This window comes from Melospiza georgiana, unplaced genomic scaffold, assembly GCF_028018845.1.
Source record: "Melospiza georgiana isolate bMelGeo1 unplaced genomic scaffold, bMelGeo1.pri scaffold_29, whole genome shotgun sequence".
NCBI classification, from domain to species: domain Eukaryota; kingdom Metazoa; phylum Chordata; class Aves; order Passeriformes; family Passerellidae; genus Melospiza; species Melospiza georgiana.
Genome location: NW_026652215.1, coordinates 5,618,753 through 5,645,810, shown reverse-complemented (window position 1 = coordinate 5,645,810; position 27,058 = coordinate 5,618,753). Strand labels below are relative to the sequence as shown.

General features: G+C 39.0%; 2 protein-coding genes across 2 annotated transcripts in view; one reads left to right on the top strand and one right to left on the bottom strand.

Annotated features, from left to right (window-relative positions):
* Window positions 1–27,058, top strand: part of LOC131096399 (zinc finger protein 345-like) — a 356,657-nt gene that overhangs the window by 151,986 nt on the left and 177,613 nt on the right. The window lies entirely within an intron of this gene.
* Window positions 402–27,058, bottom strand: LOC131096314 (synaptonemal complex protein 1-like). Its single transcript, XM_058044655.1, is given in 30 exon segments — window positions 402–443; window positions 1,175–1,234; window positions 1,667–1,741; window positions 9,882–9,974; window positions 10,637–10,687; window positions 10,690–10,752; window positions 11,328–11,444; window positions 12,288–12,350; window positions 13,016–13,080; window positions 13,393–13,453; window positions 13,927–14,008; window positions 14,654–14,724; window positions 14,980–15,097; window positions 15,588–15,691; window positions 16,048–16,074; window positions 16,077–16,121; window positions 16,699–16,760; window positions 17,682–17,749; window positions 18,190–18,374; window positions 18,511–18,605; window positions 19,125–19,233; window positions 19,701–19,774; window positions 20,341–20,410; window positions 20,799–20,857; window positions 22,201–22,274; window positions 22,440–22,507; window positions 22,900–23,066; window positions 25,923–25,967; window positions 26,130–26,205; window positions 27,047–27,058. Coding segments are annotated over 30 exon segments (2,301 nt in total).

The window sequence follows — 27,058 nt, the reverse complement described above, 5'->3', positions numbered from 1 at the left end:
GGGTAAGTATGGAATCTAAAGCCAAACTCAGGACCCAGTTTACAGTCTGAGTGTCCCAGAATTCACCTGAGAGAAATGGTGGAACTCTGATCTTTCCATCCAAACATGAAGCAAAGACCCAAACAAAGTGGGGTGGGGTGGAAATATCATTTTTTATATTATTTTTGTTGCCAAATGAGGAGAATGAAGGGGAAGCTATGGAAGAGCTGAGTTTCATGGCACATACTATTTAAGTTCTCCGTGCTTATCTGCAGAAATTCAGGTTATTCTGAACTGTAGCCACTACGTTGGACTCTATCAAACATCAAAGAAAATGGGAACAAACAAAACTGCAGGAAAAGGCTTCCAGAGAAAGCTTGACAGCTACATCAAGATTGGTGTTATTTAAAATAGTCTTTTCACTAGAAGTGAAACAGAGAAGCATTGAATGGTCCAGTGCAGTCCTTTTTTAGACAGATAACATCAAAATGGTGCTGGATTCCATTGTTCCAATATGAAAACCACAAGTGAACTCCTGACAGGGAAGAAGGGTGAGTTCTGCAGTCAGGACTACTTTGATACTTTGACCATTTTTACAGCTGTATCAGCTTTTTTCTCTTTCATAGAGGAAAAGTGCCTTTACAAATGGACACTTTTAAGACTAAGTAAATCAGTTCTAGAGACATTAAAAAATCAACAACTGAGCAAGAAAAATTACACACTGGGACAGCCCTTCCAGAAACTGCTGTCTAATATCTCCATGGAATGGTGTGACCCTTTAAAATCCCTTCTTATCCCAGGGGGAAAAAAATCATCTACAGAGAAGTAAGAAATATAGGCAGAAAAATGCAACAAGAAAAACTCACTGTTAGGAGTTACAAAACTTCAATGTTGGACTGCCCAAGAGGCTTCCTGTACTGAAGAAGGCATTTTTTTTTTTTTTTTTTTTTTTTTTTAATTTCAGGAATATAATTTGGAGATTTTCTATTTTTACACGAATAGATTCACTGTAAAGATCTAAACAAGGTTTAGGAGTCAGGAACATAAATTTGTATTTTCTATAATTTTAAAAGACTGAAGTCAAAAGCATTCCAATGTCTTTTGTTGAATGCAAATAAATTCTCATGGCACTTCAATTGATTCTACAAATATAAATATTACCAAATTGTAGAAGCAATTAAAAAGTTAAAGTTACCTTGTGTTTCTTTTCACTGTCAGGAATCACACTGCCAGAGTGCTCTTTTACAAGATTCTCCTACAAAAGAGTTATGTGACAGCAAGGAAATATTGATTTGAATTCAGTTGTTAAAAATCTTCTTGGTGTAATTACAGAGCACAGTCTACAATCGCAGACTGCTACAAAGTTCACACAAAAATATGACCAGGTTTGGTACAACCCCAGCAATCAAAAGTCACTGAAAAACTTTACAGTTTAGGGAACGTTTTTGCTTTAGCTAGTTAAAATTAACTAAAAGAGAGTTTTGCTTTGTTGTTTGTTTATTTGTATGTAATCTATAATCACAGACTGTTACAAAGTTCACACAAATACATGACCAGATTTAGCACAACCCCAGCATTCCAAAGTCACTGTTTTTCCGTTCAGTTTCATTTCTCACCCAACTCCTCCCACAGCACAAGCCCAGGCCACACCTCTCACCCCCACTGCTCAGTGAAAAAAAAACTCCACCTTTTCTTCCATTTCTGCTCTCAGTTGTTCCTTAAGGGAGGACAGTTCCCGTTTCAAACATGACAGCTCATTTTCCTACAAACCATTAAATAAAGGACAGGGTTAACTCTGCACAGCCCAGAAAAAGGAAAACAGTCCCAAGTGAGGCAGTAATTAACAGGGACACTCATTAGATACACAAGGTAATTCTATTTGCTTTTCAGCCCTATACTTGAAGCTTTGCTTTAGCTTGTTTAACAAAGACTGAAGCACTGTAAGAAACAGGTACTTGATCAGAAGTGTTCAAGGTAATACCTTAAAACCCTTGGGAGAGCAGGGGTGAGAGGGCACAATCTAAATATTTAAAATAAAAGTTTCCTATTCAAAGTGGGAAGTCAGAACATGACACACTACCTGGAGGAGCAGACAAAACCACACTGCTACTGCAGTTTATTTTTAGAAACATTTTGAGTTTTTAGTGCCCAGAATAAGATCTGTTGCAGCAGGTTGGGTGGCACTGCTACTGGTAAAAATTAAAAGCACACTGGAAGAGTTCCCAGAGAATGTCTCTGGTGGGAAGACCCCAGAGCACAGCAGGAAAAAGAAACTCTCTAAGCAAACTGAAAAAAGATTTTTAGAAGTCACAAACTGACTGAAGATCATATCTTTTGTCTCTCTGTGCTGTTGGTGGGCAAGAGGGAGGGATTGGAAAAAAAGGTGTTTTAAGGATTTTTTAAAATTCTTATTACTCACTTTTAATTCTATTAATAATTTTTATACTATTTATTTTGAATCTGCTTTACGTTCAAAGTGTTTTTCTTCTAATCCTTATCTCAACTCAGTCCTTGAATTTTTCTTTCCCCTCCTCTGCTCAACAATAGCAGAGAAAAATGAGTAAATGTTTTTTGTGTGTGTGCCTGCACTTAGCCAGTATAAAACCCCTACACAAGGACATCAGCCCCTTCACTGAATTATTGACTGTTATAAATGGAACTCTGCAACGAGTTAAGTTGCCCGATTGGAATTTATTAATTACAGCAAGCATAGGTAATAAGCAAAGCAGCGCTGGGCAACAGGGGAGTTGTGGGGAGTCCAACTCCACCAACTGCCGCACCCAGTATCTCACAAGTTCCCTTTTTATATTAGTCCATTTCCATAGACGTGTTCTTCCCTTGGCGCATGCTCCAATTGTTGCTAGGGGGTCGTCTTCTACCCTCTGGTGGTCGCTGGATGAAGGCTTGAAGTCTTCCTCAGGCCTGTACTCTTGACCTCGGAGCTCTTGCCTTCCTTATATGGGGTGGTGTTTGGCTGGTTTCTGTTTCTCGGCTAGCTCTTCTTAGTTCCTAAAACCTTAGCCTTTCGCATGGTTAGTATTTGCGCAATACATGGTTGAATTTAGCAAACAATAGTAACTTGATATATATTATTTTTAGGTTATGCGGTTATGCATTTCTTAATCATATGGTTGACCATGTATCTCTTAATCACAATCTTATGGGGCTGACCATGTATTTCTCAATCACATGATTGTCTATATCGGGGTTTAGTGAACAGGGCTATCTGTTACAATCCCCCCTTTTTCTATTTATCATTCTGTTCACTAAACCTTTGAAGTTGTTTCCTATTTAAGTCCAAATAGTCCTCTCCTTCTACGGCACCTAGAGATTTATACTCTGTTTTCATCATCTTCAAATGGGCTGCTTCAGATTGGGAGTTCACTAAGCTAACTATTTTATTGAATATTCATGGCCCAAAGGGCAACCCTAACAACAGAAAGATTACCAGTCTGGCAATGGTGGACAACAAGGTGGTAAGCCATGGAGAATAGTTGAATAAAGATTAATACCTAATTTTGTTGCGATTTTCTCTCTTTCTCTCTCTTTTCTATTTGTTTGCGTAATTCGGCCATAGTGTCTACTGCTATTCCAGTAGTATCTACATATGTGCAGCATTCCTCCCGAAGGGCTACACAAAGGCCACCTTGTTGTAAAAACAGTAAATCTAACCCCCTTCGGTTTTGTAAAACTACTTCCGAAAGTGATCGGAGCGAGTTTACCAATTCATTAATAGATTTATCAATTTTCTCAAGATCCTCATCTACAGCGGCTCTTAAAGCCTTAAACCCCTGTTGTTGATGTATAAGAGTTGCCGCGCCTGTTCCTATCCCAGCTCCCCCAATGGTTAATAATGCCGCAACCGTGAGGGCTGTAAAGGGTTCTCGTTTTTGCAAATGATGTTTTGAAATATGGCTTTGGGAGTACACGTATTCCCTGGGATGATAGATAATCCGGGGGACTATTATTATCTGTATGCAAAATTCATGGCTTTCATTAAAGGCTGTTATAGAGATACAGGGGGTCACGCCTAGGGTATTATATACCCATTTGGTATTAGCTGCCAGAATTAACCACTCAGCTGGTCTTAAGGTATCCTGCACCAATTTAGTTATTTGACACAAATGTTTCTTATTCCCTGGAACAGTTCCAATACATCTCCCTTTTCCGGTTACTTGTGATAGGGTAATTCCCGGAGTCTTATCCTGCCCTTTTTCCACAAACATCGTGCAAGATTAATCTCATTTTCAAAGTATGTTACCTCCCTCGTCAGCTGAAGTCACTTCTACCTGTTCTACCTGCGTCTTGTTATTTTCTATTTCATTCTCTACCCTTCCTAAGCTATTACCTGAGTTTGCTATCACATGGTTGGGTCCAACAGGTTCGGGGTCATAGGGAACAACTTCCTTTTTAATGAGTATCATCCCTCCTTGATCTCTTCCTGGTTGCCATATTTGGATTCCCCAGGTTTTTCCTATTAGCCAGCCTGGGTCATCTGACTGAGTGACATTCATATATATATATATAAACTTGCACGATCCTGAGTATCCCCTCCCAAAATTGATCTGTCATATGCATATTGTGGAGGGGCACACCCCGGAGGGCCTCTTCCAACCTGTAAAAATCTGTCAGGTCCTTCCCCTGGGGTGAATCCCTGAGCTATTGTTTCACAGCCCCAATACTTGCAATAATTATACCCTGGGTAATTGCAATAGGCTTTACCAGGGTTAGAGGCTGGGCACGTGTAAAAACTGATGTAGGAACCGACACTTGGGAGCGTAGTTCCCCAGGAGATGATTAACTGCGTTAGGTTTACTTTAAATGAAGGGGGTCCCGTTAGTGTGATGTTACTGATCACAACCTGATCTTCCCACATAATTAATGACCATTTAAAGGGCTCGTGTGTTTGAGAGTTACAATTCCCAATCGTTAACATTATTAAAAGTATTCTAAAAATTCCAAGGTAGTTTTTCCAATTGTCATAGTGGCTGCCATAATTTCCCTGTTCCAAATTTTGTTGTTTCCAATATTGTTGCTTTTGCTTAGAGTGGTCCCGAGTTTGTTCAGGTCTTATTCTAGGGCCCTCTCCCCCACAGTTATCAACCCCTCTGCCTCGCCCATCAACTCGGTTGCTGCGAGCTATGGGGTGATCTATCTTCTCGGCAGCAAGGGTAGTCTTCAGGAGGATTTTTGTGCCCCTTTCTCCTAGTTCGTTGGAGGTATCTAGATCACTTTGTGTCTTTCACCTGAGGAGCTAGACAGCTCAGATCAGGGATCCACCTCAGGCAAACCCCTGCAACAATTCTCGTTACGAATGGTGTTGGTTCGTTTGAGTGGTAACAATAATACTGGGGGTTTATTCCCTTAGCATAAATGTTCCATCAATTTTTAGAGCCCACTTTAAGTGTCTCAGATATTACTCAAAGTGCCAATGTCTGTTCAGTTAATTTTTGCTGTGTATAATAACAATTATAACATGTTACCCTAGGGGGATAGCTGCTGTGACAATGGGTCCACCACCTTTCGTTACATATTACGCAAACAATACAGACAAATGGATTACAATTTCCCAACACCCTTGAGCATTACATATAACCCTTATTTTTGAGTTCGGTGATCCTTCCCCTTCTTCAATTATTTTTCCCGACTTCCTATCTATCAACAGAAAAGTCCGATACACCCAATCCCAACATTCATACATACACCCAAGGTCACTTATTACTTTTGAATTTGTTACAGGTATTCCTCCTTCTCATCACAGGGATCGTCTTTCTTGACTTCTGTACAATCTGTATTGCTTAAAAGGGGAATTTGTATCAGAGTCTCCATTCTCATGTTTTCCATTTACCAGTTTCACTTCAGTTATCCTCAACAGCTCCTCTTTAACCTTATAGACAGCTTTAAGTTGTTGCCGATCACTTACTCTCATGGTTTTTCGTGCTTTAAAGACTTTTTTCTGAGGTTCCTCTGTGCTATCCATCTTAGCCCTTGAGGTCTCCCGGTACTTCACTCACTTCCCTCTCAGAGTTTTTTGTGTTTTGGCCCACTGGTCGGGGTGGTTCTATTGATCCTTTTATTTGGCTTGCATGGATCCAGCCTTTTTTTGTGGTTCTAATTGCAGTGTCTGTTGTTAGTAAGGCTTGGTGGGGTCCCTCCCACTTTGATGTGAGGGGGCTCTTTTTCCAGCTGCGGACCAGGACCCAATCTCTATGTTCTACCTGATGTAATGCAAGATCCAAAGGAGGTCTTTGAGCAATCATTCCCTTTTCCCATAGGGCTCTCCTGAATTTCATTAATGTTATTATTATGAGTTGCTCCTTCTTTTATTTGTGCTATAGCCAATATAGCAGGAACCAATTGATCTAAATTCCCTATTAATCCAATTGCTGCTGGAAGGGTCCTGTCTCCCAATCTCAAAAAGTATCCAAAAAAAATCACTAGCAATATGTTCTATAATTAGCTGAGTAAATACATAACCATAGCAAAACAAACAAATTAATTGTCTCTCCTTCTCTTCTCCCTGAGTTACTCTCCACCATGAATTAAAGCAAAGTGTACAAACAATACATATCCATAGATGACACCCTAAACCGTGTTTACCGCACTCCCAACATTTTACTTGTCTCTGAGCTCTTTTAACAACAAGTGTTATCAATTCCAGTTTCTGGAATTGCAGTTTTGTAATCAGTTGCTGGTGGGTGACCCTGGAGGAGATCTTCGATCTTTTTAGGCTGTTCCCACCGATTTAGAAAGTCCTTTATTCTTTTTCCACTAGCATTCTTCTGTTTCCGAGCTCAAGGGAATTGCGGTCCACAGCCACTCCAGGATGCTTAGTTCCTTCTTAATAAATCAGGGTTAATATAAATCATGTTTCAACAATATTTTAGCTACTGTTTGAACTGTACCTCAAGCTGCTGGAAATGCTTTTAACTCACTGAGTAATTGATTTATTATAACTAATAAATATTTCTACCGACCCACTTTAAACAATTCTATAAAATCAACCTGGATCTTTTCAAATAGCCGGTAGGCTGTTTTGCATCCTCCAAAGGGAGAGCTTCTTAACACCTTCTTAGTTACCTTTAACAGGTAAGACACCCCTGGGTAATTTATTTTCCAATTCCAAATATCCCTATACACCCATGAAATTTTTAAAAAGTGATCACAAAACGCCCTTGTTTCCCAGTGTGTCTGTCTATACAAGTTATCTAAAATCTAATGTGACACTGGTTTTTGGCATCATAATCCTGCCATCAGGAAAACTCACTTTTCTTCCTTAAATGTTGCTCTTCATTTCCTTGTAGCTGCCAATTAAGGTCACTCTTTTTGCTTCTTTATCAGCCAAATTATTTCTCTGACTCTAATATCCCTCCCTCTCTGGTGTTCCTTTACATGAACTACTGCTATTTTCTTTAAGCCTTTTAAAGCTTCAAGTATCTGAATTATTAATCTCCCGTGTATTAACTCTTTCCTTTGAATGTTTATAAGTCCCCTTCCAAGTTTTTCTAAAAATATGTACTACACTAAAAGCATATTTGGAGTCTGTATAAATAGTCCCTTCTTGCCTTTTTAGTATTAATAATGCACAGAATGATATATAAAATTCACAGGCTTGTGCTGGCCAGGAGGGACTAAGGGGGCCAGACTCCTTAATCCTAAATTTTTCCCACTTCACCTGAATGCCCACCTGTGTCATTAATTTCAGGATTATCTTCTTCAGTTAAAGAATGAATTTTAAGTTTTCCTTCACAGGGTTTTATCTGTAATTTTAAGGCTATTATTAGATCTCTGCCTAACATATTATTCTCAGCCTCTGGTATTACCAACAAATAATTTACTTCAAATTTGTTATCTATTTCAATTTGCACTCCTTTTATTACAGGAACAGGGAAAGCCTCTCCCGTAATCCCGATTACTGAAACTCGCTCACTACTTATCTCACATCCCTGGGGTAATTTTGCCACTGACGACTGAGAAACTCCTGTATTTACCAAGAATGCAAGTTTTTCGCTCTAAGGACCTACTCTTAGCTTTATTATCAAGGCCTCTTCTGGGTGTAATTCGGTCCTCTTCGTTAGCTCCCGCCCTCTCGGATTCTCCTGAGAAGTTTTCTCATCCCGGATCCTGACCCTACACACTCGTTTAAAATGTCCCTTCCTTCCGCAGTAAAAGCAGGCTTTAGGCTCCTTCATCTCAGCGTCCTGACTATTCCCTTTCATCTCAGTGTCCTGACTATTCCCTTATCTTCGCTTTCCAAACTCATTCCTTTCTAACTCCTTGTTTGTTTCCCTTACGGTTGCAACCATAAGTTGTTGCTTCTGGGCGACCTTATCTCTCCGTACAAACACGCACTGTACCTCCCACAGCAATTTATTCTCCGTCTTGCCAATTATCTACCATCTCTAACCTTCGTCTACTTTCTCTAACTTTCGTCTAATATCTTCCCATGCCTGTGCTACAGAATGCGTTTGCAGCAGTGCCTGCCCAAGCTGTGAGTCTGGGTCTTATTAAGGGGTCCTCCTCAGGAGAGTCCCTCTTCTTCCTCTTCTTCTCATGTTTCTTTTGTTCTACCAATTTAAACACCAATGTACCTGGCTGCTTGACCCATATTGCTGCATAATCACTTTCTTCTTGACTAAAGGGAATTTTACTGATTACTCAAGTGTCAAGATCCTGACGAACCCAGTCCTCACTGGATCCCTTCTCCTTAGTGCCCGGAAAATGTCTCCAATTTTCTAACATAAACCCCAACAAACTATCTTTTGGCACTGGAGGATACCTAATGGAAATAAGGTTGCTTGCTTTTTCCCTATCCCATTCTTCTGGAGTGCCTTTCACACAAATCACCACTCGCTTCCCCTTGTTTGTGGCCCACGTCCTCGCGGACTAGTGGGAACCGCACTACTGAGGGTCCACATTCACTTGGGGAATCCGACTGTCAGTTCCCCTCTCATACACACTTCACTTGCTCGCACTCCAGGATCTCCACCCTCCACGGGCTCATCTGGAGCATCTTTCTCCAGGATCTCAACCCCAACCAGATGGATCTCGTTTCTTCCAGAGTGCCTTTGCACTTCGGGACCCCAAACTTACGTGTCCTGCGTCTTCGTCCGGACCCTGTGCACAGAAGATTAAGGGGTTCACCCTTTGCTTATTACCTAAAGTTTTAGGTTCATCGGTGGACGTATGGCAGGAAGGTCGGATGTTGGGCCACCCGAAAATGGGGTGGGGCGCCTCCCAAACACCGTCGCTTCCTCACCTATGACCATCCGAGTCACGGCACCAATTTGTTATAAATGGAACTCCGCAACGAGTTAAGTTGCCCGATTGGAATTTATTAATTACAGCAAGCATAGGTAATAAGCAAAGCAGCGCTGGGCGACAGGGGAGTTGTGGGGAGTCCAACTCTGCCAACTGCCGCACCCAGTATCTCACAAGTTCCCTTTTTATACTAGTCCATTTCCATAGACGTGTTCTTCCCTTGGCGCATGCTCCAATTGTTGCTAGGGGGTCGTCTTCTACCCTCTGGTGGTCGCTGGATGAAGGCTTGAAGTCTTCCTCAGGCCTGTACTCTTGACCTCGGAGCTCTTGCCTTCCTTATATGGGGTGGTGTTTGGCTGGTTTCTGTTTCTCGGCTGGCTCTTCTTAGTTCCTAAAACCTTAGCCTTTCACATGGTTAGTATTTGCGCAATACATGGTTGAATTTAGCAAACAATAGTAACTTGATATATATTATTTTTAGGTTATGCGGTTATGCATTTCTTAATCATATGGTTGACCATGTATCTCTTAATCACAATCTTATGGGGCTGACCATGTATTTCTCAATCACATGATTGTCTATATCGGGGTTTAGTGAACAGGGCTATCCGTTACATTGACCATTACAAAGTGCTCTTTACCAGTGCTCTTTCTGATGATAACTGCTTTTGCTGTTTCATTTTATATACTTTTAACTCTGCATCTTTTTCTTCAACCATTTTATCATATTCATTCTGTGGTAAAAAAAAACCAAACCAACAACAAACTCAAAACATGTGACTAAATATTGCAATTATAGAGTTATCCAGTCTTTAAACATCATTTTTTCAAACCAGGCCCTTAAGATTCAGAAAGAAAAGATTCATTGATGCTTCTGCAGAAACTGTAAAACAGGAAATGCTCAATTCAAGTATTATTTTGTGGACTGGCAGAGAGTGCTTTATTTCTGTGCAGCAATATGTGCTCAACACTAAGCCAGCTGTGCTATCTTTATTAATGTATCTGCTAAAGATATTGCAAAATGAGGAATAGAAAGGTAAAGTAAAATGTGCCAGGCTAAACTGCTGACGGTCACTAAGTAATCTCAGAGAGAGCCAAACTAATACTGAAAAATATTGCATTCACATGGTATCAAAGGAAGCCTGAATTTTAAAAAATCTAAAAATCCCAGAAGTTTAGATGAATGGAATTTATCTGCCCATAGGAATGTGTTCATAATCTTCAAATGAATTTGATTTTAGATGATGCAAAGTGCAGCATGTGTTCAGCGTCCTTTTCCCAGACTCAGACCTGTTTCTGCTTTTGAAAGGTCATTAACATGGTGTCACAAGTTATAAACATGGTATTGACATGGTATCACCCATTGCAAACCACACCAAGCAGGAAAATCTCTGACCTTGTGCTTTTCCATCAGTGCCACCATCTCAGTTATCTTGTGCTGACAAGATATCTGGCATCAGTTTCTCTCTGTATCATTGCAGTTTCATCACAAAGCAACCTCATCTTTTCTACCTGTCAGTAATAAATTGCATCTCATTCATCAACATAACAATATAAATTTTTTTAAATCTTAATTTCTTCTTCCCCCTGTGGGTGCAAAGTTTGCAGTCCCACTTGGGCTTCATTTGCTTTTAAGATCCCTTTCAAATCCCTCATCTTTTCTGCAGATTGTTAACATGGGCAAGATCAAAGGTACAGCCATGGCAGGCAAGCTCACTGCAAACCAAAAGTACATTTCAACCCCTCTGCCCTAAACTTTTCTTAGCATTGCCATCAAAAAAGTGTGAGCGGAAAAGTCCTAATGTGGGAGACGTTATAATCTAATTTAATTGTGCTGACTTTATACCAAGGGTGGAATTTCTTTGCACTATATCTTGAAAGAAAGAATTTTTAATGGAGTTCTTATTTTAAAGATATTTTCAAATACTCCAACATAAGAACCAAATGTACTAAAGCTTTGCTCACAGCCCAACACAACAAGTTCCATTTATATCTGAAATGTAAGAACAAGGACTCCTGCCAATAAAGCTTCATAAAAACATTTTAAATTTAAAAAAAATTAGATTGTAAAAATTAACACCTCTCACCTCTTCACGAAGTTTATTTTAATTTACTTTTCTTGTTTCTATGTCTTTTTGATAGATGTCAACTTCTTCTTCATGTTGCTTGTTCATATTTTCCTTGTCTAACTGCAATTTATTCACCTTTTGAGAATGCAGAATTGCTGCTGTTATTTGTTTAGGAATTACTATGTTGATGATTTTTCTTACCTCTTATTTTTCAGCACAAACACTCTGTTATTTTTCAGGCATATGATTAAAGTGTTTGCTATTTAGAAGTTCACCTTTTTTTTTAATAAAGAGTTGAACTTTGGCCTGAAGTGAGTTAGAAAATACTCAAAGGAACAATGGCAACAGCACATTGGGGAAGACTGCCCTAAGCAGTCACCCTAAATGCTGTGAATGCCTCAGAAAAAAACAAATACAGATGGAGATTTTATTCCCTCTCTTGTAAATCTGTATCAGATTTTCACAGGTTTTATGGTACATTTTCTCCCAGCTGTGCATTTTGATTACAGTTTTTCCCTTTTAAGTTTATCATATGAATATCCTCAAAAAAGTCCACTTTTCTTCAAGTGCAGTACCCAAAGCTGGACACAATATTCCCATCAGAGGGATTGCCACTGCAGAACACATTTAAAGAACAGACTAAAAAGAGTAATATATATATATATATGTCTTTTAAATGCTTTTCTGTTACAATGAGGTTGCTAAACCCTGTTCAGTCCACTATCAACAAAAGAAAAAAAAAGGAACAGATTGGAAACATCATTAATTGCAATGTGAATCCATCTCTTAAATGTCCAATAGTCAGTGTCCAATGATTACAAATGGAAGCATCTTCTAAAAACTATGAGCTCATTCCTGCAAAGTCTGTATCCCAGATCCAAAAACCAGCTCAGAATGTATTTAACAAGTATTATCATTATTTACAGTGGGACTTAAAAACACTCACCTCATCTTCTACATGATGTTATTTAAACCTACCTTCTCTTCATAAGTATTGCTTTTCTTGCTTTCTGCAATAATTTTCTTCTTCAGCACCTTATTCTGTTGAAATAAAACAAAACAAGCATTATACCTTAATAAATTAATAGAATTATGTCATGGTTTAACTGCATCAAGAAATTCCAGCTTTCATCAGGCAAATAACTCTCTGTTGTGCAGCTCAGGTTCCAGAACAATTCTTCAAACAAATGAATGTTCAGCTAATTTCTGTGATAATTACTGTTTCTTCATGACCTTAAGAAAGGCTCCTCCTGAGCAACAGCAGGGAATAACAAATGAGGTGCAGAATGGGAATTAAAACTAAGATGCTGCTGACAGAAGGTATGAAGAAGTCATGACCAAAAATACAAGTTATTTATTTTTACAATGAAGTTACTACAGTTTGTGCCAGTGCAGAATTCTTTTCTACTAGTGGTAACTGAGATACTCATACAAGTACATAAATAACACTATGCACTAAATGAAAAAGAGTAGAAGTTTATTAAAGATATTATTTTTGTAATTGCTCTTTTCAAATTAAGGCTCATTTAACAAATCAAGTGATTCCAAAGCTGACTCCCTAGTTTGCTCAGGGTTAGGATAAGAAAGGAGAATTTTTAAATTAATATGGTGTATCTAAAGACATCACAGCAGACACAAACCTGCTGAAAAGGCAACCCAAAGTATAATGTATTTATGTATTTGTGACATTTAAAATCTCTACACACCTCCTGCTGCAACTCTTCAATGCATTTGGTTTTATTTTCCATCTGTGTCTTTAAAGTATTCATCTGAAAGAGATATTTCAGACATGAATTAGTAAGCTCTACAAATGACTCCCTATGTGAGCAATTCCTGTAAATGTTCTCAAACCTGCCCTTGCACCAGTCTGGTTTGTTCCAATGGGACTGAAACACCAGCTGACATGTTAGAATAATCAGAGTTTTAGCCATAAAGTACCACAAGATGTTAATTAATAGCAGTGAACCAGTTCCTTAGTGGTTATAGAGTTAAGAAAGAAGAAAAAAAACCCAGTATCTTCACAATTTAATAAATGCACTTGTATGAAGTTCCCTACATCCATGAAAAAATGAATTTTACCAATTATTCTCTAGAATCTTCAATGGCTTTTCCTCTCTTGAACTTTCATTTTCAATACTCTTAACCTGAAATGACAATTGTAAATCTTTTGACTTTTACAATGAAATTGACTTTTACAATGAAATTTTGAAATTTGCTAAAAACCCCATGTTGCTTTGAACCAATAGAAAGAAAAGTAAAAATGTTTGAATCTATTTAAGCTCAAACTCACACTACATATAAAAAGCTAATCCAGAGCCCATCCATCACTGAGTGGGTATATGAAAAAACAGAAAAGCGTTTGTCTGAAAACAAACAAATCTTTAATATTAAACTTCCAGCACAGAGTGAACATCCCAGTGACTGTGCTTGTCTTTTGAAATACCAGGGCTCACATGGGGACACACAAGGGCACAGCTGGCAGCAGCTGGGAAAGAAGAAACCTCTGGCAGAGATCACATCCCCCAGGCAGGACTTTGCAGGAAAAAACCCAACAAAGATCTTACATTGAATGCTGTCCTCCAGGTTCTGTAAGATATTTTCATGACACAGGACATACATTTTCTTCTCTTTCATCCAGTGTACTTTTCATCTCTTCACCTGTCTTTGCCATTTTCTCCTGCAAAGACTCCAGTTCATTTCTAAGTGCCAAATTAACAAGCATTAGTAAATATTTATTTATTGTCTTTAACTTATTTTCAGTACTTTTAATAAACCCATATTTTATTTTCTAAAAAGAGCTGCTAATGTTGATGGGAACTTCATAAGCTGCTCAATGAAAATGTTCTTAAAATGCAGCAACATGCCCAGTAAGTCAATATGTGAACTGTCCATACTTCTTTTAAGTAGGAAAAGATGTTCCAGGAACCCAAGGAAAATACATCCTGACCTGGAATATTGCAATGCAGCTGTGAAACATGGGAGCTGCCTATTGAACTGGGGATACAGAGAGTAACTCTGATCCAGTTTTGCCTTGTCACATTTAATCCATAACCTTCAGCTTCCATTTCAATTTCCTTCTCACCTGAGATGTCTAATGCAAAACAAGACAGCTCCTACCGTGTAATACAAAATGATGGCAAACATTGTTCCTGTAGCAATTGGTATTTCTAATCTCAGAAAATTTCTACTTGGCCAACAGCAATTCTGAATAGTTTCTGTTTAGCTATGTAATCTAGAAAAACATTAATCAAAAAATCCCAGAAAGCAGCATATGAACACAACCAATTATTTGAGTCTACTTCCTTTAACAATATCAAATATTATTAATATTTGTTTTTACTTGCCTTAGCTGGCTATTTGCCTCTTCTAGGTTTTCAACTAACTGCTTTGTATTTTCTTCTTTTTTCTTACTATCCTAAATAAAGACCCATGTGTCAGCAAAGAAATAAAATTCAAAGTGACTTCTTAAAAACCTCAAAGACATCCAAAGCACACTGACCTGCCTTGTTCACAAGTGTAAATACGCTTCCTTTCCAATTCAAACACAAAAAATAGCTCAGGTACTCTACAGACCCAAGTCACGTTGCAGCTCATCATCTAATTTGTAAAACTTAGTAATTTGTCAAATTGAGTGTTGTCCTTTCAAGAAAGCTGGAAGTTTACAACTGGCCTCTTGTTGTTCTTGCAGCTTCTGGAGTTCTGCAGCCACAGCATTTTTCTCTTGTGCTGTTTGTTCTTTCTCTAGTGAAAGCTTACTGAGATACACTGTTAGCTGTTCATTCTTTAACCTAATTTCAAACAAATGGCCAAGAGGAATAAGAAGATGCATTTTGAAATTTCCTTTTAAATTAAACATACACATTATCAAGTGTTGTTCCATGATGAAAGAAGTTCAGACCTTTATCTACAAATATAAGCTTTGCAGCATAGTCAGAGAGATGTAAAAAGGTGGCAGAAGAAGGAAAGAGAATCAGAGTCAACTTTTATATAAATATAATGGTTAGTGAAGGTGATGTAGTTCAAAGCAAGATTAAGAATGAATTCAGAAACTTGCTCTTCTTGTTAAGTAAGTCAGAGAGATATGGAACAACTACATATGCCATAGAATATATACAAATAGAGAAAGTGGAATTTAGAAATGTAAGTATATAATTAATGTCACATATATGGTTCAAAACTTTCATTAGAAAACAATCATAGTTCATTTCACTGTGGATTAAAGCAACTTCTATATTACACCAAAACTAATTCAATATTATATTTTCAAAATGGTCATACCCCTCTTGTTCAAGATCTGTTTTCAGAGTCACAAGCTGCTTTAAACATTCTTGCTCCTTTTCAGCTGTACTTGTCAGCTGTGCTTTCAAATCCTGGAATTCTTTCTGCAAAATGAAAAGGAAGAGTTCTGAGTATCCATGTGCAAACTCCAACTGCTGGAGGTTTTTAGACGTGAGCTAAGAGCACAAGGCTTTCAGAAGAACCAAACAACATCCATGCCATGGATTATCCAGATTGGATCTTTCCAGTCTCTGCTGGGATCTGGAAGTGGTGTGAGACAGTGAACTGCGACACCAGTGCTGTTCATGTCTGTCCCCTGCTGTGAGTTTCATTACCTGGGCTGCAAAATTAGGGTGGGACCCTGCTCTGGGTGCTGTTTCTTATGTATAAACTTGAATCCAAGTCATGATGTGTACCTTCACTGTTTCTAAAAACAAGTTACTATTGCCCTGCTTCAGACCTCTCTCATTTGGAGAGCATTCTCATTTCCACATTTTTCTCTCTCTGCATATTTTCTACAGTAGCCTCAAGATTCTTGTTCAGTAAAAGTCCTCCAATTTGCCCATTTTAGAAAATGAGTGAAACTCAGTTCAGAACACTCAATGCACAGATTATAACAAGCAGACACAGTAAAACGCACACCTGATTTCACACTCTCTTAACTTTAGTTGATATGGATTCTTGTTAGGTTTGTAAATGTAAGATCATAATGAAAATAAATCTCTGTTAAGAGTGTATTTCATATAGCTTAGATTTCTGTGACAGAAAATGGGCCTGTGTCACAGCACAGCAGGGTTCACAGAGGGAGTGGCATTTATATCCAGAGGGAGTGGCATTTGAATGGGCATGTACAAAGAAGGAAATAACCAAAAACCTTGAGAAGGAAAAACAAAACATGGGAGACAAGAAAAACCAAAAGCACAGGAGACAAGAAAAAACAGAGGCAATAAAGAAGTTCTTAAAAGAAAACACTGAAATTGTGTGTGAGAAGGTTTAATAGAAATGTTAAGGTAGAGTAGATGGAGTTTATTTATGGCATTTAAGATAATTACAAAGCAAGAGGAATTTCATATGAAGAGCATGCCATGAGATGATTAAAATGAACATTTACCAGAGTTTCTGACAGCTCTTCAAGTTGCACTTCTTTATCACATTTTACTTTAGTCATCTCTTCTACAGCACATGGAATGTAAAATGAATGGAACAGAAATGATTTTTCATATTTAGCAGGCAGTATAAAACATTTACCCTTTTGCAATACCCAGTTCTCAAAACTTGTTGGATTAAGTTAAGAAACTGAAAAGCTCATTTATGACCTAATCTAAATGTAGACTTGAAAAAATGATTCAGACATTAGCAAATCTATATCTGAAGAGAAACTAAATATTTATCTTAAATAAAATTTACAGCCTATTATGTTTTCCACAATTATAACTTCAAATAAACCATGGACTGTAAGACCAGAGTATTCTCCAAGTATTGATGCACCTGCATTGTTCCAGTAAAAAACCCTGAACTGCTGAAGGTATCAGATGGATATGCTGAGAAGGGAAACTAGTTGTTACTAACTTCCACATGGTTTCTATGTGCACTTGTACAATTCTGGGATTTTTTACAAGTTCTCAACAGCAAGGCAGAGCGCTTACTCTGGGGACTAAGGAGCACATCCCTAGAAACCACAGGATATCAAATTGATGATATTTAAAGACAACCCCTGCCAGCATCATTCCACTTCCAGCATGGGGAGGGTCACAGAAACCTCCATGGGAGGGTTTTATCTCTGCTGCAGAAGTCACTCTTGGCACCTGCAGTGCTGCTGCTCTGAGCTGCAAACCAAAATTACCTCCAGAGGAATTTATGCATGAATGGTCTGACTATTGGAGCTGTGCACAGCACTGCCCTGTGGCTGCTGCCAGCACCTATGAGCCCCAAAGAAAAGGGATCAGCTGAGTAAAAATAAATCCAGGCATTCCTGACAGGTGCAGGCACTGTAAAATCATTTCTCCAACTACCAGAGACAGTCAATTTCCAGAAAAGAGCAGAAAACATTTTTATTACTGCCCAGCTCATTTTCTGGCTTTCTACAAGCCTTACCCAGTTCAGCAGATTTATTCTGGAGCTCCAAGGTAAGCAGCTTTGAATCATCTTCAGATTTCTTTAATCTAAGGAAATGGTAAATTAAAAACCCCAAATGTAGAGTACAAAGCACTGCATTTGAAACTTCAAGGACAATAAGACAAAGTCTTAGCACAAGCACTTTAAGAACATTTGCCTTTCAACAGACAGGTGATAGATCTGCCTGCAACACACATCAAATTTCACTTGTACAACCTCAGAACAGCAGACATAAAAGTAAACAAATATATACGTACAGAAATCTGTATTTCTTAAAGAGAGAATTGTGAAAATTGGAGGGGGCAAAAATTTACTTTTTATACAGTATCAACTATCACAAACAAAAAAAAATTACATTAAACTCTCTGCATTTAGACCACTGTGGGGAAAAAACCTCCAAATTTCAGCTTCATTTCCAATTGTTCTTGGTTTTGTCATAGACTGCAACCTGTAAGATCGCTCTTGGAATTTAAACTCAATCATTTACCTGTTTTGCTCTTCTTGCAGCAAGCTTTTCAAATTGGCAACAGAAGTCTCAAACTCCTCTGTCAGGGCTGCAAGCAAAGCCTTCAGTTTTTTACATTCTTCCTCCTGCTCTTCCTTTTCTCCAGTGACCTGAATTAATGTTTTCACTGTAGTCTGGAATTCAGTTTCCAAGTTCTTCTGAGCAACCTTCAAGACATGATATCGTTTCTAAACATGCTTTGCAACAAACAGCTACAGCTGTTTCATGTCTAAAGTATCCATAATTATTTATGCAAATACTCATCCAATCTATTTCTACTGTAAAACTATAAGCAAGGGGTACCTCTGCCTTTTGCAATGAAATTTTACCCTCTTCCAGCTCTGCCCTCAAATGTTCTTTTCTGCCCTGGGATTCCTTTAACATTTCTTCATTATGTACTAAACAAAAAAAGATGTTTATATTTTTAAAATAGGATATTTACTAAAAAATGCTGCTAAAAATGGAAAATTACATACATTTAAAGAATTTAACAGAGACCAATGGTACTGACATCATATACTATGAAGTAATATATCAAATTTGAATATGGATGGCTTAAAAATATTGAAAATCAAGTTCTGAAAAGTAAGTTTCCTCAGTGACATCTGCCTGACTGTACATTTGCAAAACTGAAGCAACATATTTTCCCCTTGCAATTTTCAAAAGCTCTCACTGCTTGACTCCCCCTAAAAACTGCCCTGCCAGTCCTGCTCCCACATGAGCAGCTCCTGCTCCAAACAAAAATAAGGCCTTCAAGGCCCCAAAATTCTGCTGCCAATCAGCAACAGAATAAGACTATCATGGCCCTGTTTCCTATGCTTCTATAAACAATCACGTATAATAAATAAACAATCATAAACAATTACATTTCAATTCTAGAAACAATTCCATTTAAACACAGCAGGCAGAACTCTTACATTTTGCTTCCATTAAGTCAGCAATCTTATTTTGTGACGTCTGCAGCTGAGCTTTGATGTCTTTTATGACATCATCTTTTTCATCTCTCTGTATGGTAAGAGCTGAAATCTAGAAAAATGCAAGAAATATCATAATGAAGTCTGGAAAATGGACAGATATTAATTTTCATTTGTACTCTAGGTATGGTAAGCAGCCATTTTGCTGTCATTCAAGTTAGATTAGATAGATAGATTAGATTAGATAGGTAGATAGATAGATAGATAGATAGATAGATAGATAGATAGATAGATAGATAGATAGATAGATAGATAATATTTGGCTAGATATAATCTTAGCCAAATATTGATCAAGTCACATAACTCTAAACAAAAAAGTTCTCCAATTCAAAATCAAACCATAAATTCCAGGAGACTAAAGGTACTGAAACACCACTAAACTTAGCAGAATTTGACTTAAATGCAGCTTCAGATGTTATTTTGTCTTTTTTACTAATACCCAGAAACACTTCTTGGCTCTTGCATTGCCCCTTTAGGCACAAATAAAGCTCTACATCTTAGATGGTAAAATGAGCAAACTTGCTTTTCCTTTTGACTGACTTCCAGTTTGCATTCTTTCTCAAACTTGTCCACTTTTTCTGCTTCTTCTTTTACTTTGGAGATACATAACATCCATAGTTAACATTCTAGCTGAAATATACTCCAAGTTCAATATAACTTCCACTTTAAGACTGCTTGGAATTGTACAGCTGTACCATTTGTTTCCCAAGAGTAATTGCTGAGGCAATGTTTGATTTTATAATCAAAATACAAACAGAAAAGAGCATGTGAGAATGAAACAGGAACATACCAGACTATACATACAGAGAGAGAGCATTTAGCTAAAGTTTCTGTAGCTATACACTAGTGCATTGTCATTTAAATAAACAAACTATGGGAAGTAAGTATTGATCTTTAGACTGTACTTCACAGACAAAACTTCAATTTTGAGTGACTGTTTGAGAAATAAAGTTCCAGCTTTGGCCCAGTGGAACAGCAAGAGAAAGGGCCAGGCAGTGACCAAAGGCAGCATGAATAAAAGAAGGGTCCCAGTGTCTCAGTGTGAGCTGCTCACCATTCCAGCACTTCACATCCTGCTGCCCTGACACTGCATGTGTAACACAAGCTATGAAGTACAAAACTGAGCCAGCTGCATAAACACAATAAACAGAATTCTCACATTTGAAACTCATTTCCAATCTGTCGTTCTCTGCTTGCACACGAAGCTCTTCAAATGCCACTGTCATTCTCTAAAAACAAAATTTAATATTTGAAATTCAATACTGGAAACCCTGGAACTTCCCCAGGGGATGCTGCCCACCTCAGCCATTCTGAGGAACCAGCAGGGAGATGAAACAGAGCCCAGAAAGAAGCCAGAAGTTGTGGCAGTGACCCAGCACTAAGCACACATCACCCAGATCACAGGATCTACATCCCACACACTGCTGCACCTTCTCCATTGAATGTGTTTGATAGAACACAAAAATAATTCTTGAAAAGGGATTGAAAACCCAACTTCCTGCATCACACATGACATGATACCCACACAGGATGGATAAAAACAGTATCCCAACATAAACATGGAACTCAGCTCAGCTCACATAACTCACATTCCTTTCATCGAGCTTGGTAACTTACTTCTGTGTTGCTGTGAAGTTCCTCATACAATTGTATTGTTGCTTCCTTTTCCTGTTCATCTATCAAAGCAAGAACATATGAGAAAGTTTTTCTTTTGAACGAGAATGCCAGCTGCCCAAGTCATTATACTTAATCAGCAAAATGAATTCAAAATGGAATTCTCAGCTCCATTCTTATTAAATAAGTCATTATGAAACATGGTGCCAGAAGTTACAGAATCTAGGGAAAATGTGTATTTCATTGAAACACTGAGCAAGCTCAGCTTTTAAATTTCCTTCCTAAGATATTTTTTTCTGTGAAAAGTGTAATTCTAGATCAGTTTACGTGACCATATTAATTATTATAGTATTAATGCTGTTTAATAATAATGTATCATAACTGTTAGTATTGATAAACTGTAATCTAGGGTTTAGCACTGAATTTCTTCCTATCAGCAGATACCTATAACCACAGAGCTGTCATTATAAAATTGCAACAACACTCCAGGTCCATATTTTCCTTCTTTCCTTTCACTTTTGTAATTGATACTATTTTTTCCTAAGAAAACAATTAAAAAGAGAACAGTAACAGAAACAGCTATCAAAAAAGAACAATACATCTATATACAAGTGTTTCTAGAATTAAGGCTAAAAAGAAACAGACATTTAAGTATCCAGGATCAAGTTAGTAAAATTCTAATTATTATAATAACGATTCTAAATTGCATATAAAGTAGGATTTCCAATCAAGAACATATTTTAAAACCTCAAGAATTTAAACTTCAATAAGTTATCCAACTGTCTTGGCTTGTTCAGTTTCATGAGAAGAATTCCAGTTACTCATTACACCTTGGGGTTCAGACCTTTTTTGCCCATAAATGTGTGATGGCTGAAAACAGGAAATGTCAGCTCTGGAAATTTGTTCCAGAGTGCTGGGAATTCAGAGTAGATTCTACTGCCTAAAACCAGGCATGAAGTGTCACTTCTCATGTCTGAATACATTCGCAGAGTGTGGCTGGGACTGCAAAGCTTCAATGGGCTGAGCAGCCTTGGGGAGCCCTGCCCTGCCCTGCAGTGGCTCCAGTGCCAGTCGGGGCTATGGGCACTGCCTCAAACCTGGAGCACTGTTTGGGCACCCAAAGAGCTCCCAGGCTGGCAACCTTGCAGCAAACAGTTTCACAGCCTTCAAAAGCCCTCTGCATTTAGCACTACAAACCACAAGTCTGTTAGACCTGGGGCTTCACTTCCAATTTTGTGAGCCACTTAAAATTCACTTCTCATTCTGAGAGCCACATCCAGTCGATCTCAGCTGGAGAACTTTTCTGAACAGCACGAGAAGTTTCTTCTTCTTTCTTCTGTTTGTGAATTTAGAGCAAGCTAGAAGTACATTTACTCTGATAAATAAAAGCTAAAAAAGCATTTACATTTGCTGGTCTTCTCTGTGAAGCAAGTACAGGTTTCCTTGAGCAGATTACACAGATGCCTTGAAGCAGCAGCTCTAAGGGAGGGAAAAATATCATGTTTGCACAGGAGTGCACAGTGCTTTGTGCACCTAAGGAGTAACAATGGAAATGACCTTCAAAATTTAACAGCTACATAAAACTGCCCACATGGAAACTGATTATTTCCACCACAAATGTATATACTTGGTGCTATTACTTACTCTTTCAAGAGATCTTTATTTTCACATATCTCACCTTCCAGTTTCAAATGGAGTTTCTCATTTTCAAACTGATTTCATAGGGAACAAATGCAAAAAGACACTGTTATTGAAAAATATATTAGAAATGCACTTGAACTTCTCAAATCCCTCATGAAAAATCATTTGGGGCATCAGTAGACAGAAGTCTGCTTTATCTGTATTACACGCTGAGTCATCTTTTGCATGAAAGATGTAATAATTAATGAACAATAATTTACCAGCAACTGAGACATTTACAGGTGTATTCTTCATACACACCCTCACACAGGACAGGTGCCTGCAACTTCTCAAAATAATCATTTTCTCAAGGCACAAACCAAACTGCAACAGTCTTTAATATTTAATTGTATCAATAATAGTGTCATACTGAATCAGGAAGCACTGAACTTCATTTATTCAATGTACTCTATACAATACTGGCCTGCAGTTCTTGAATGGCTTTCTTCTGTGCTCCAAAAATCTTTCTATTCTCTTGGAGTTTTCTTTCTTTCTGGTTTAGTTCAGTTTCCACAGTCAGTTTCCACTGCTTGATCTTTTCAGCCTCTTTGTAGAGTTTTGAGAACAATTCATTCATTGTTTCTGGATTTTATTAAAACAGGTTCACCAATTTAATCTCCAATATTATCCAATTAATAGTATATAATATCTAATTAATACTGTTGTAGATAATGTATTTATCTCTTAGAAACATCACAAGAGTTTATATATGATCAGGAGCCCAAGTTTAAATCTTTGTGCATCCTCTGTGTATGTATCAAAAGGCATTACAGAGCACACAGGAGAAACAAATACAATGAAATATCCCAAACCCCCTTCAGACATCACCAAATAGAAGGGTTTAAAGACATGGATAACTGCAGTCCACCAAAATCAATAAAAGCTTTGCCAGAATTATCAGTGAAGCCAAAATTCCTTCTAGCAGGTTCTTCACCCCATTTCTGTCCTCTCCTTCTGACAGACACTGCTGAGTTAAGTAAAAGTTCAGAGACTTTGCCCAGGAGTACCTGTGATATTGCCATGGACACGAATCACAGAATCACAGAATCACAGAATAATGAGGTTGGAAGAGACCTCTCAGATCATCGAGTCCAACCTATGCCCTGACACCTCAACTACAGCACCAAGTGCCGTGTCCAGGCTTTTTAAATCACATCCAGAGATGGTGATTCTACCACCTCCCTGGGAAGAGCATTCCAGTGCTTCATTATTCTTTTGCTGAAAATTTTTTCCTAATATCCAACCTATCCCTTCCCTGCTGTAGCTTGAGACTGTGTCCTCTGGTTCTGTCAGTGCTGCCCTGTGGAAGAGACCAACCCCACCTGGCTCCAACCTCCCTGCAGGAAGCTGCAGAGAGCCATAAGGTCACCCCTGAGCCTCCTCTTCTCCAGGCTAAACAGCCCCAGCTCCTTCAAACGTTCCTCACAGGGCTTGTGTTCCAAACCCCTTACCAGCCTTGCTGCCCTCCTCTGGATGTGCTCCAGCATCTCAACGCCCTTCCTAAACTGAGGGCCCAGAACTGGACACAGCACTCAAGGTGCAGCCTCAGCAGTGCCCATACAGGGGCAGAATGAGCTCCCTGCTCCTGCTGGCCACACCATTCCTGATCCAGGCTAGGATGCCATTGGCCTTCTTGGCCACCAGGGCACACTGCTGGCTCATGTTCAACCGGCTGTCCCCAGCACCCCCAGGGCCCTTTCTGCCTGAGCACTGCCCAGCCACACTGTCCCCAGCTTGGAACGTTGTAGGGGACTTCTGTGGCCAAAATGTGGAACTCAGCACTTGGACTGATTAAACTTCATGCTGCTGGACTCTGCCCATCCATCCAACTGATCTAAGTCTGTCTGCAGAGCCCTCCTTCCTTCCAATAGATCAACACAAGCTCCCTGCTTAGTGTCCTCTGCAAATTTACTGATGAAGGACTCGATGCTCTCATCCATGTCGTCTGTAAAAATATTGAACAGAACTGGTCCCAGTACAGCCCTGAGGGACAGCACTGGTGCCTGGCTGCCAGCTGGATGCAGCACCATTCACCATCACTCTCTGGCCCAGCCATGCAGCCAGTTCTGAGCCCAGCACAGAGTGCTCCTGTACCAGCCATGGCTGCAGCTCCAGGAGTGTGCTGTGGGAGACAGTGACAAAGGCCTTGCTGGAGCCCAGATACACAACACCCACAGCCTTTCCTGCATGCACCAGGCAGTCACCTGTTCACAGAAGGAGCCCAGATTGGTCAGACATGACCCACCCTTGGTAAAGCCCTGCTGCCTAGGTCTGATAGCCTGGCCATGCTGGGAGTGCTGTGTGATAGCACTCAGTATGAACTGCTCCATTATCTCACCTGCTACTGAGGCCAGGCTGACTGGCCTGGAATTACCAGGATCCTCCTTCCTACCTTTTCTGTACATGGGTGTCACACTGGCCAGTGTCCAATCATCTGGAACCTCACAGTGAGCCACAACTCCTGATAAATGATGGAGAGAGGCTTGGCAAGCTCATCTGCCAGCTCCCTCATCACCCTGGCATGGATCCCATCTGGACCCAGTAGATTTATAAATATCCAAGTGTCCCAGCAGTTCTTTGCTCACACACGGAGCAGGGAGGAAAACTACCACCCCTGTGCCCTTAGAACACCCTGAAAGTGCCCTACAAGCAGTGCTGGGCCAGTGGTCGAGGCAGGGAGAGCAACACAGGAGCCCCAAGGGCCCTTTGGTTCACTTACAACAGCCCCAAACAACATCTTTGTTTTGGCTGCATCACAGTTTTGTTACAGTCCTGATGGTACTTTAATAGCTTAGGATTAAAAAAGTCTAAAAAGTTGACAGGGATATGAAAATCAGCAGGGAGAGCACAAGAAATGTGCTTTATTTTGTGGTAGCAAACAGTGTTCTGTAGCTGCAAAGTACAGAAGCTATTGCAAAAAAAATGAGCTGTACTGAATTGTGTTACAGCAGAGATCTGCTGGTAAATACACTGTGAAAAGAATCCAGTATTTGAGGAAACCACTGAATTCATTGTTTTACAGATAAAATAAAGCCAGAATAAAGGCAATTGGGATAATCCACTTCAGTTTTCCAAAGAATACTCTGACTTCAACCCTTCTGCCCCTCAACAGAATATTCAGAACCAGTTCCACAAGGATAGTTAAGTGTTTAAATCTTACTCTAATTAAAGCTCATAGGCTTTGCAGACACTTCAAACAAAGAAAAAAACAACAACAATATTGCAATCACCTTAATTTTTAAAGATTAATTTCCAGGCATGATCACTAAATCACAAGTATCTCCTCTAAGTGATTCAGCTTTAAACAGGAGACAGAAAACATTATTCCCTTCTGACTACTTCCTTTAGCCCTCAAATATCTACTGAATAATGCTTTAGGCACTGTTTGGGAACAAATTCAAAAGACCCCAAGGAATGAGATGTGCAGAGCTGATACTTAGCTGATCTCTTCATCTACTTCAGAGCAAAATTTCACTTCCTGTGAAATTGTATCTGAAACATGAAGAGATTTTGATCACTGTATTTCTAAAAAAAGTAACAGTGAAACTGTATTTAACAGTTACAGATAGGAAACTGTGGGACTACTCATGAAAATTAAAACTTGACAATATATACAAATCTAAAGAAGGTGCATGGCAAATATTCCAATCGTACTTGAATCAGTGATTTCGCCACGGCTCAACACATCGAATGGCAATTTAAAGTCATCATCTGAGCGCCTGTTAAAACCCTGCACAAATTTAAGAATTTTTAGTTTCTTAGTTTCTTATGGGTAAATTTGTAAAGAGGAATTATAAAATCCTGGGGAAAAAAATCCCTACAGATGATGTGAAAATAGAATTGTCGTTAATAAAACAGCTGCCTACAATTTTCAAAGCCCAAGGGATTGGTAATGGCTTTGGAACTCACTTCTTACTTCCCAGTGGTTGATCAAACTGTTGGTGTCCTGCAGTTTGATTTACAGACTGTGGCCAAAGGGGAGCTTTCAATGCAGGGAACTCAGCAGCTCCTGCCTGTCTGGGCACTGCTGCATGGCAAAGGACTCAAGGAGACAAATTACTTTTCTGAAGACCAGTAGTTGATATTTCTTTGCTTTACTTCCAAGGGCACTTCTAAACCATATCTGATTATGTTTCAGCATGAAAATACCCTTTTACAAGGTTTTTAAGTCACAGAAGTTCATCCTGTAAACAGCTAACTCATCTGCTGTCAGAATATCTCATCCCTAATCTCAAAATATTTCATTAGGAGCTTTGACATGAAAAAATAACTTGTTGAATTCCCATAACTCAGCATGGGGACAGAACATTTTAACTGCACACCTGATCCGATGAGACCAAGACACCAATGCCAGTGCGAGCATCTGAGTGGGGCCTGTGGGAATCCATAAAATCAGAAGGGTTTGGGAAAGCTGCAAAGGGCAGGCCTCAGAGAGAGCAGAACTGTGATTAGAGCCAAGCAGCAGCCATGAGATAGGTCAGCAGAAAAATTATGTAAAAAGTAGAAAAGCAAGGACAAATAGAACAATGGTCTGTGTATTAACGCTTGGCTAGAACAACTCCCTAAGTTACGGAAAAGTTCAT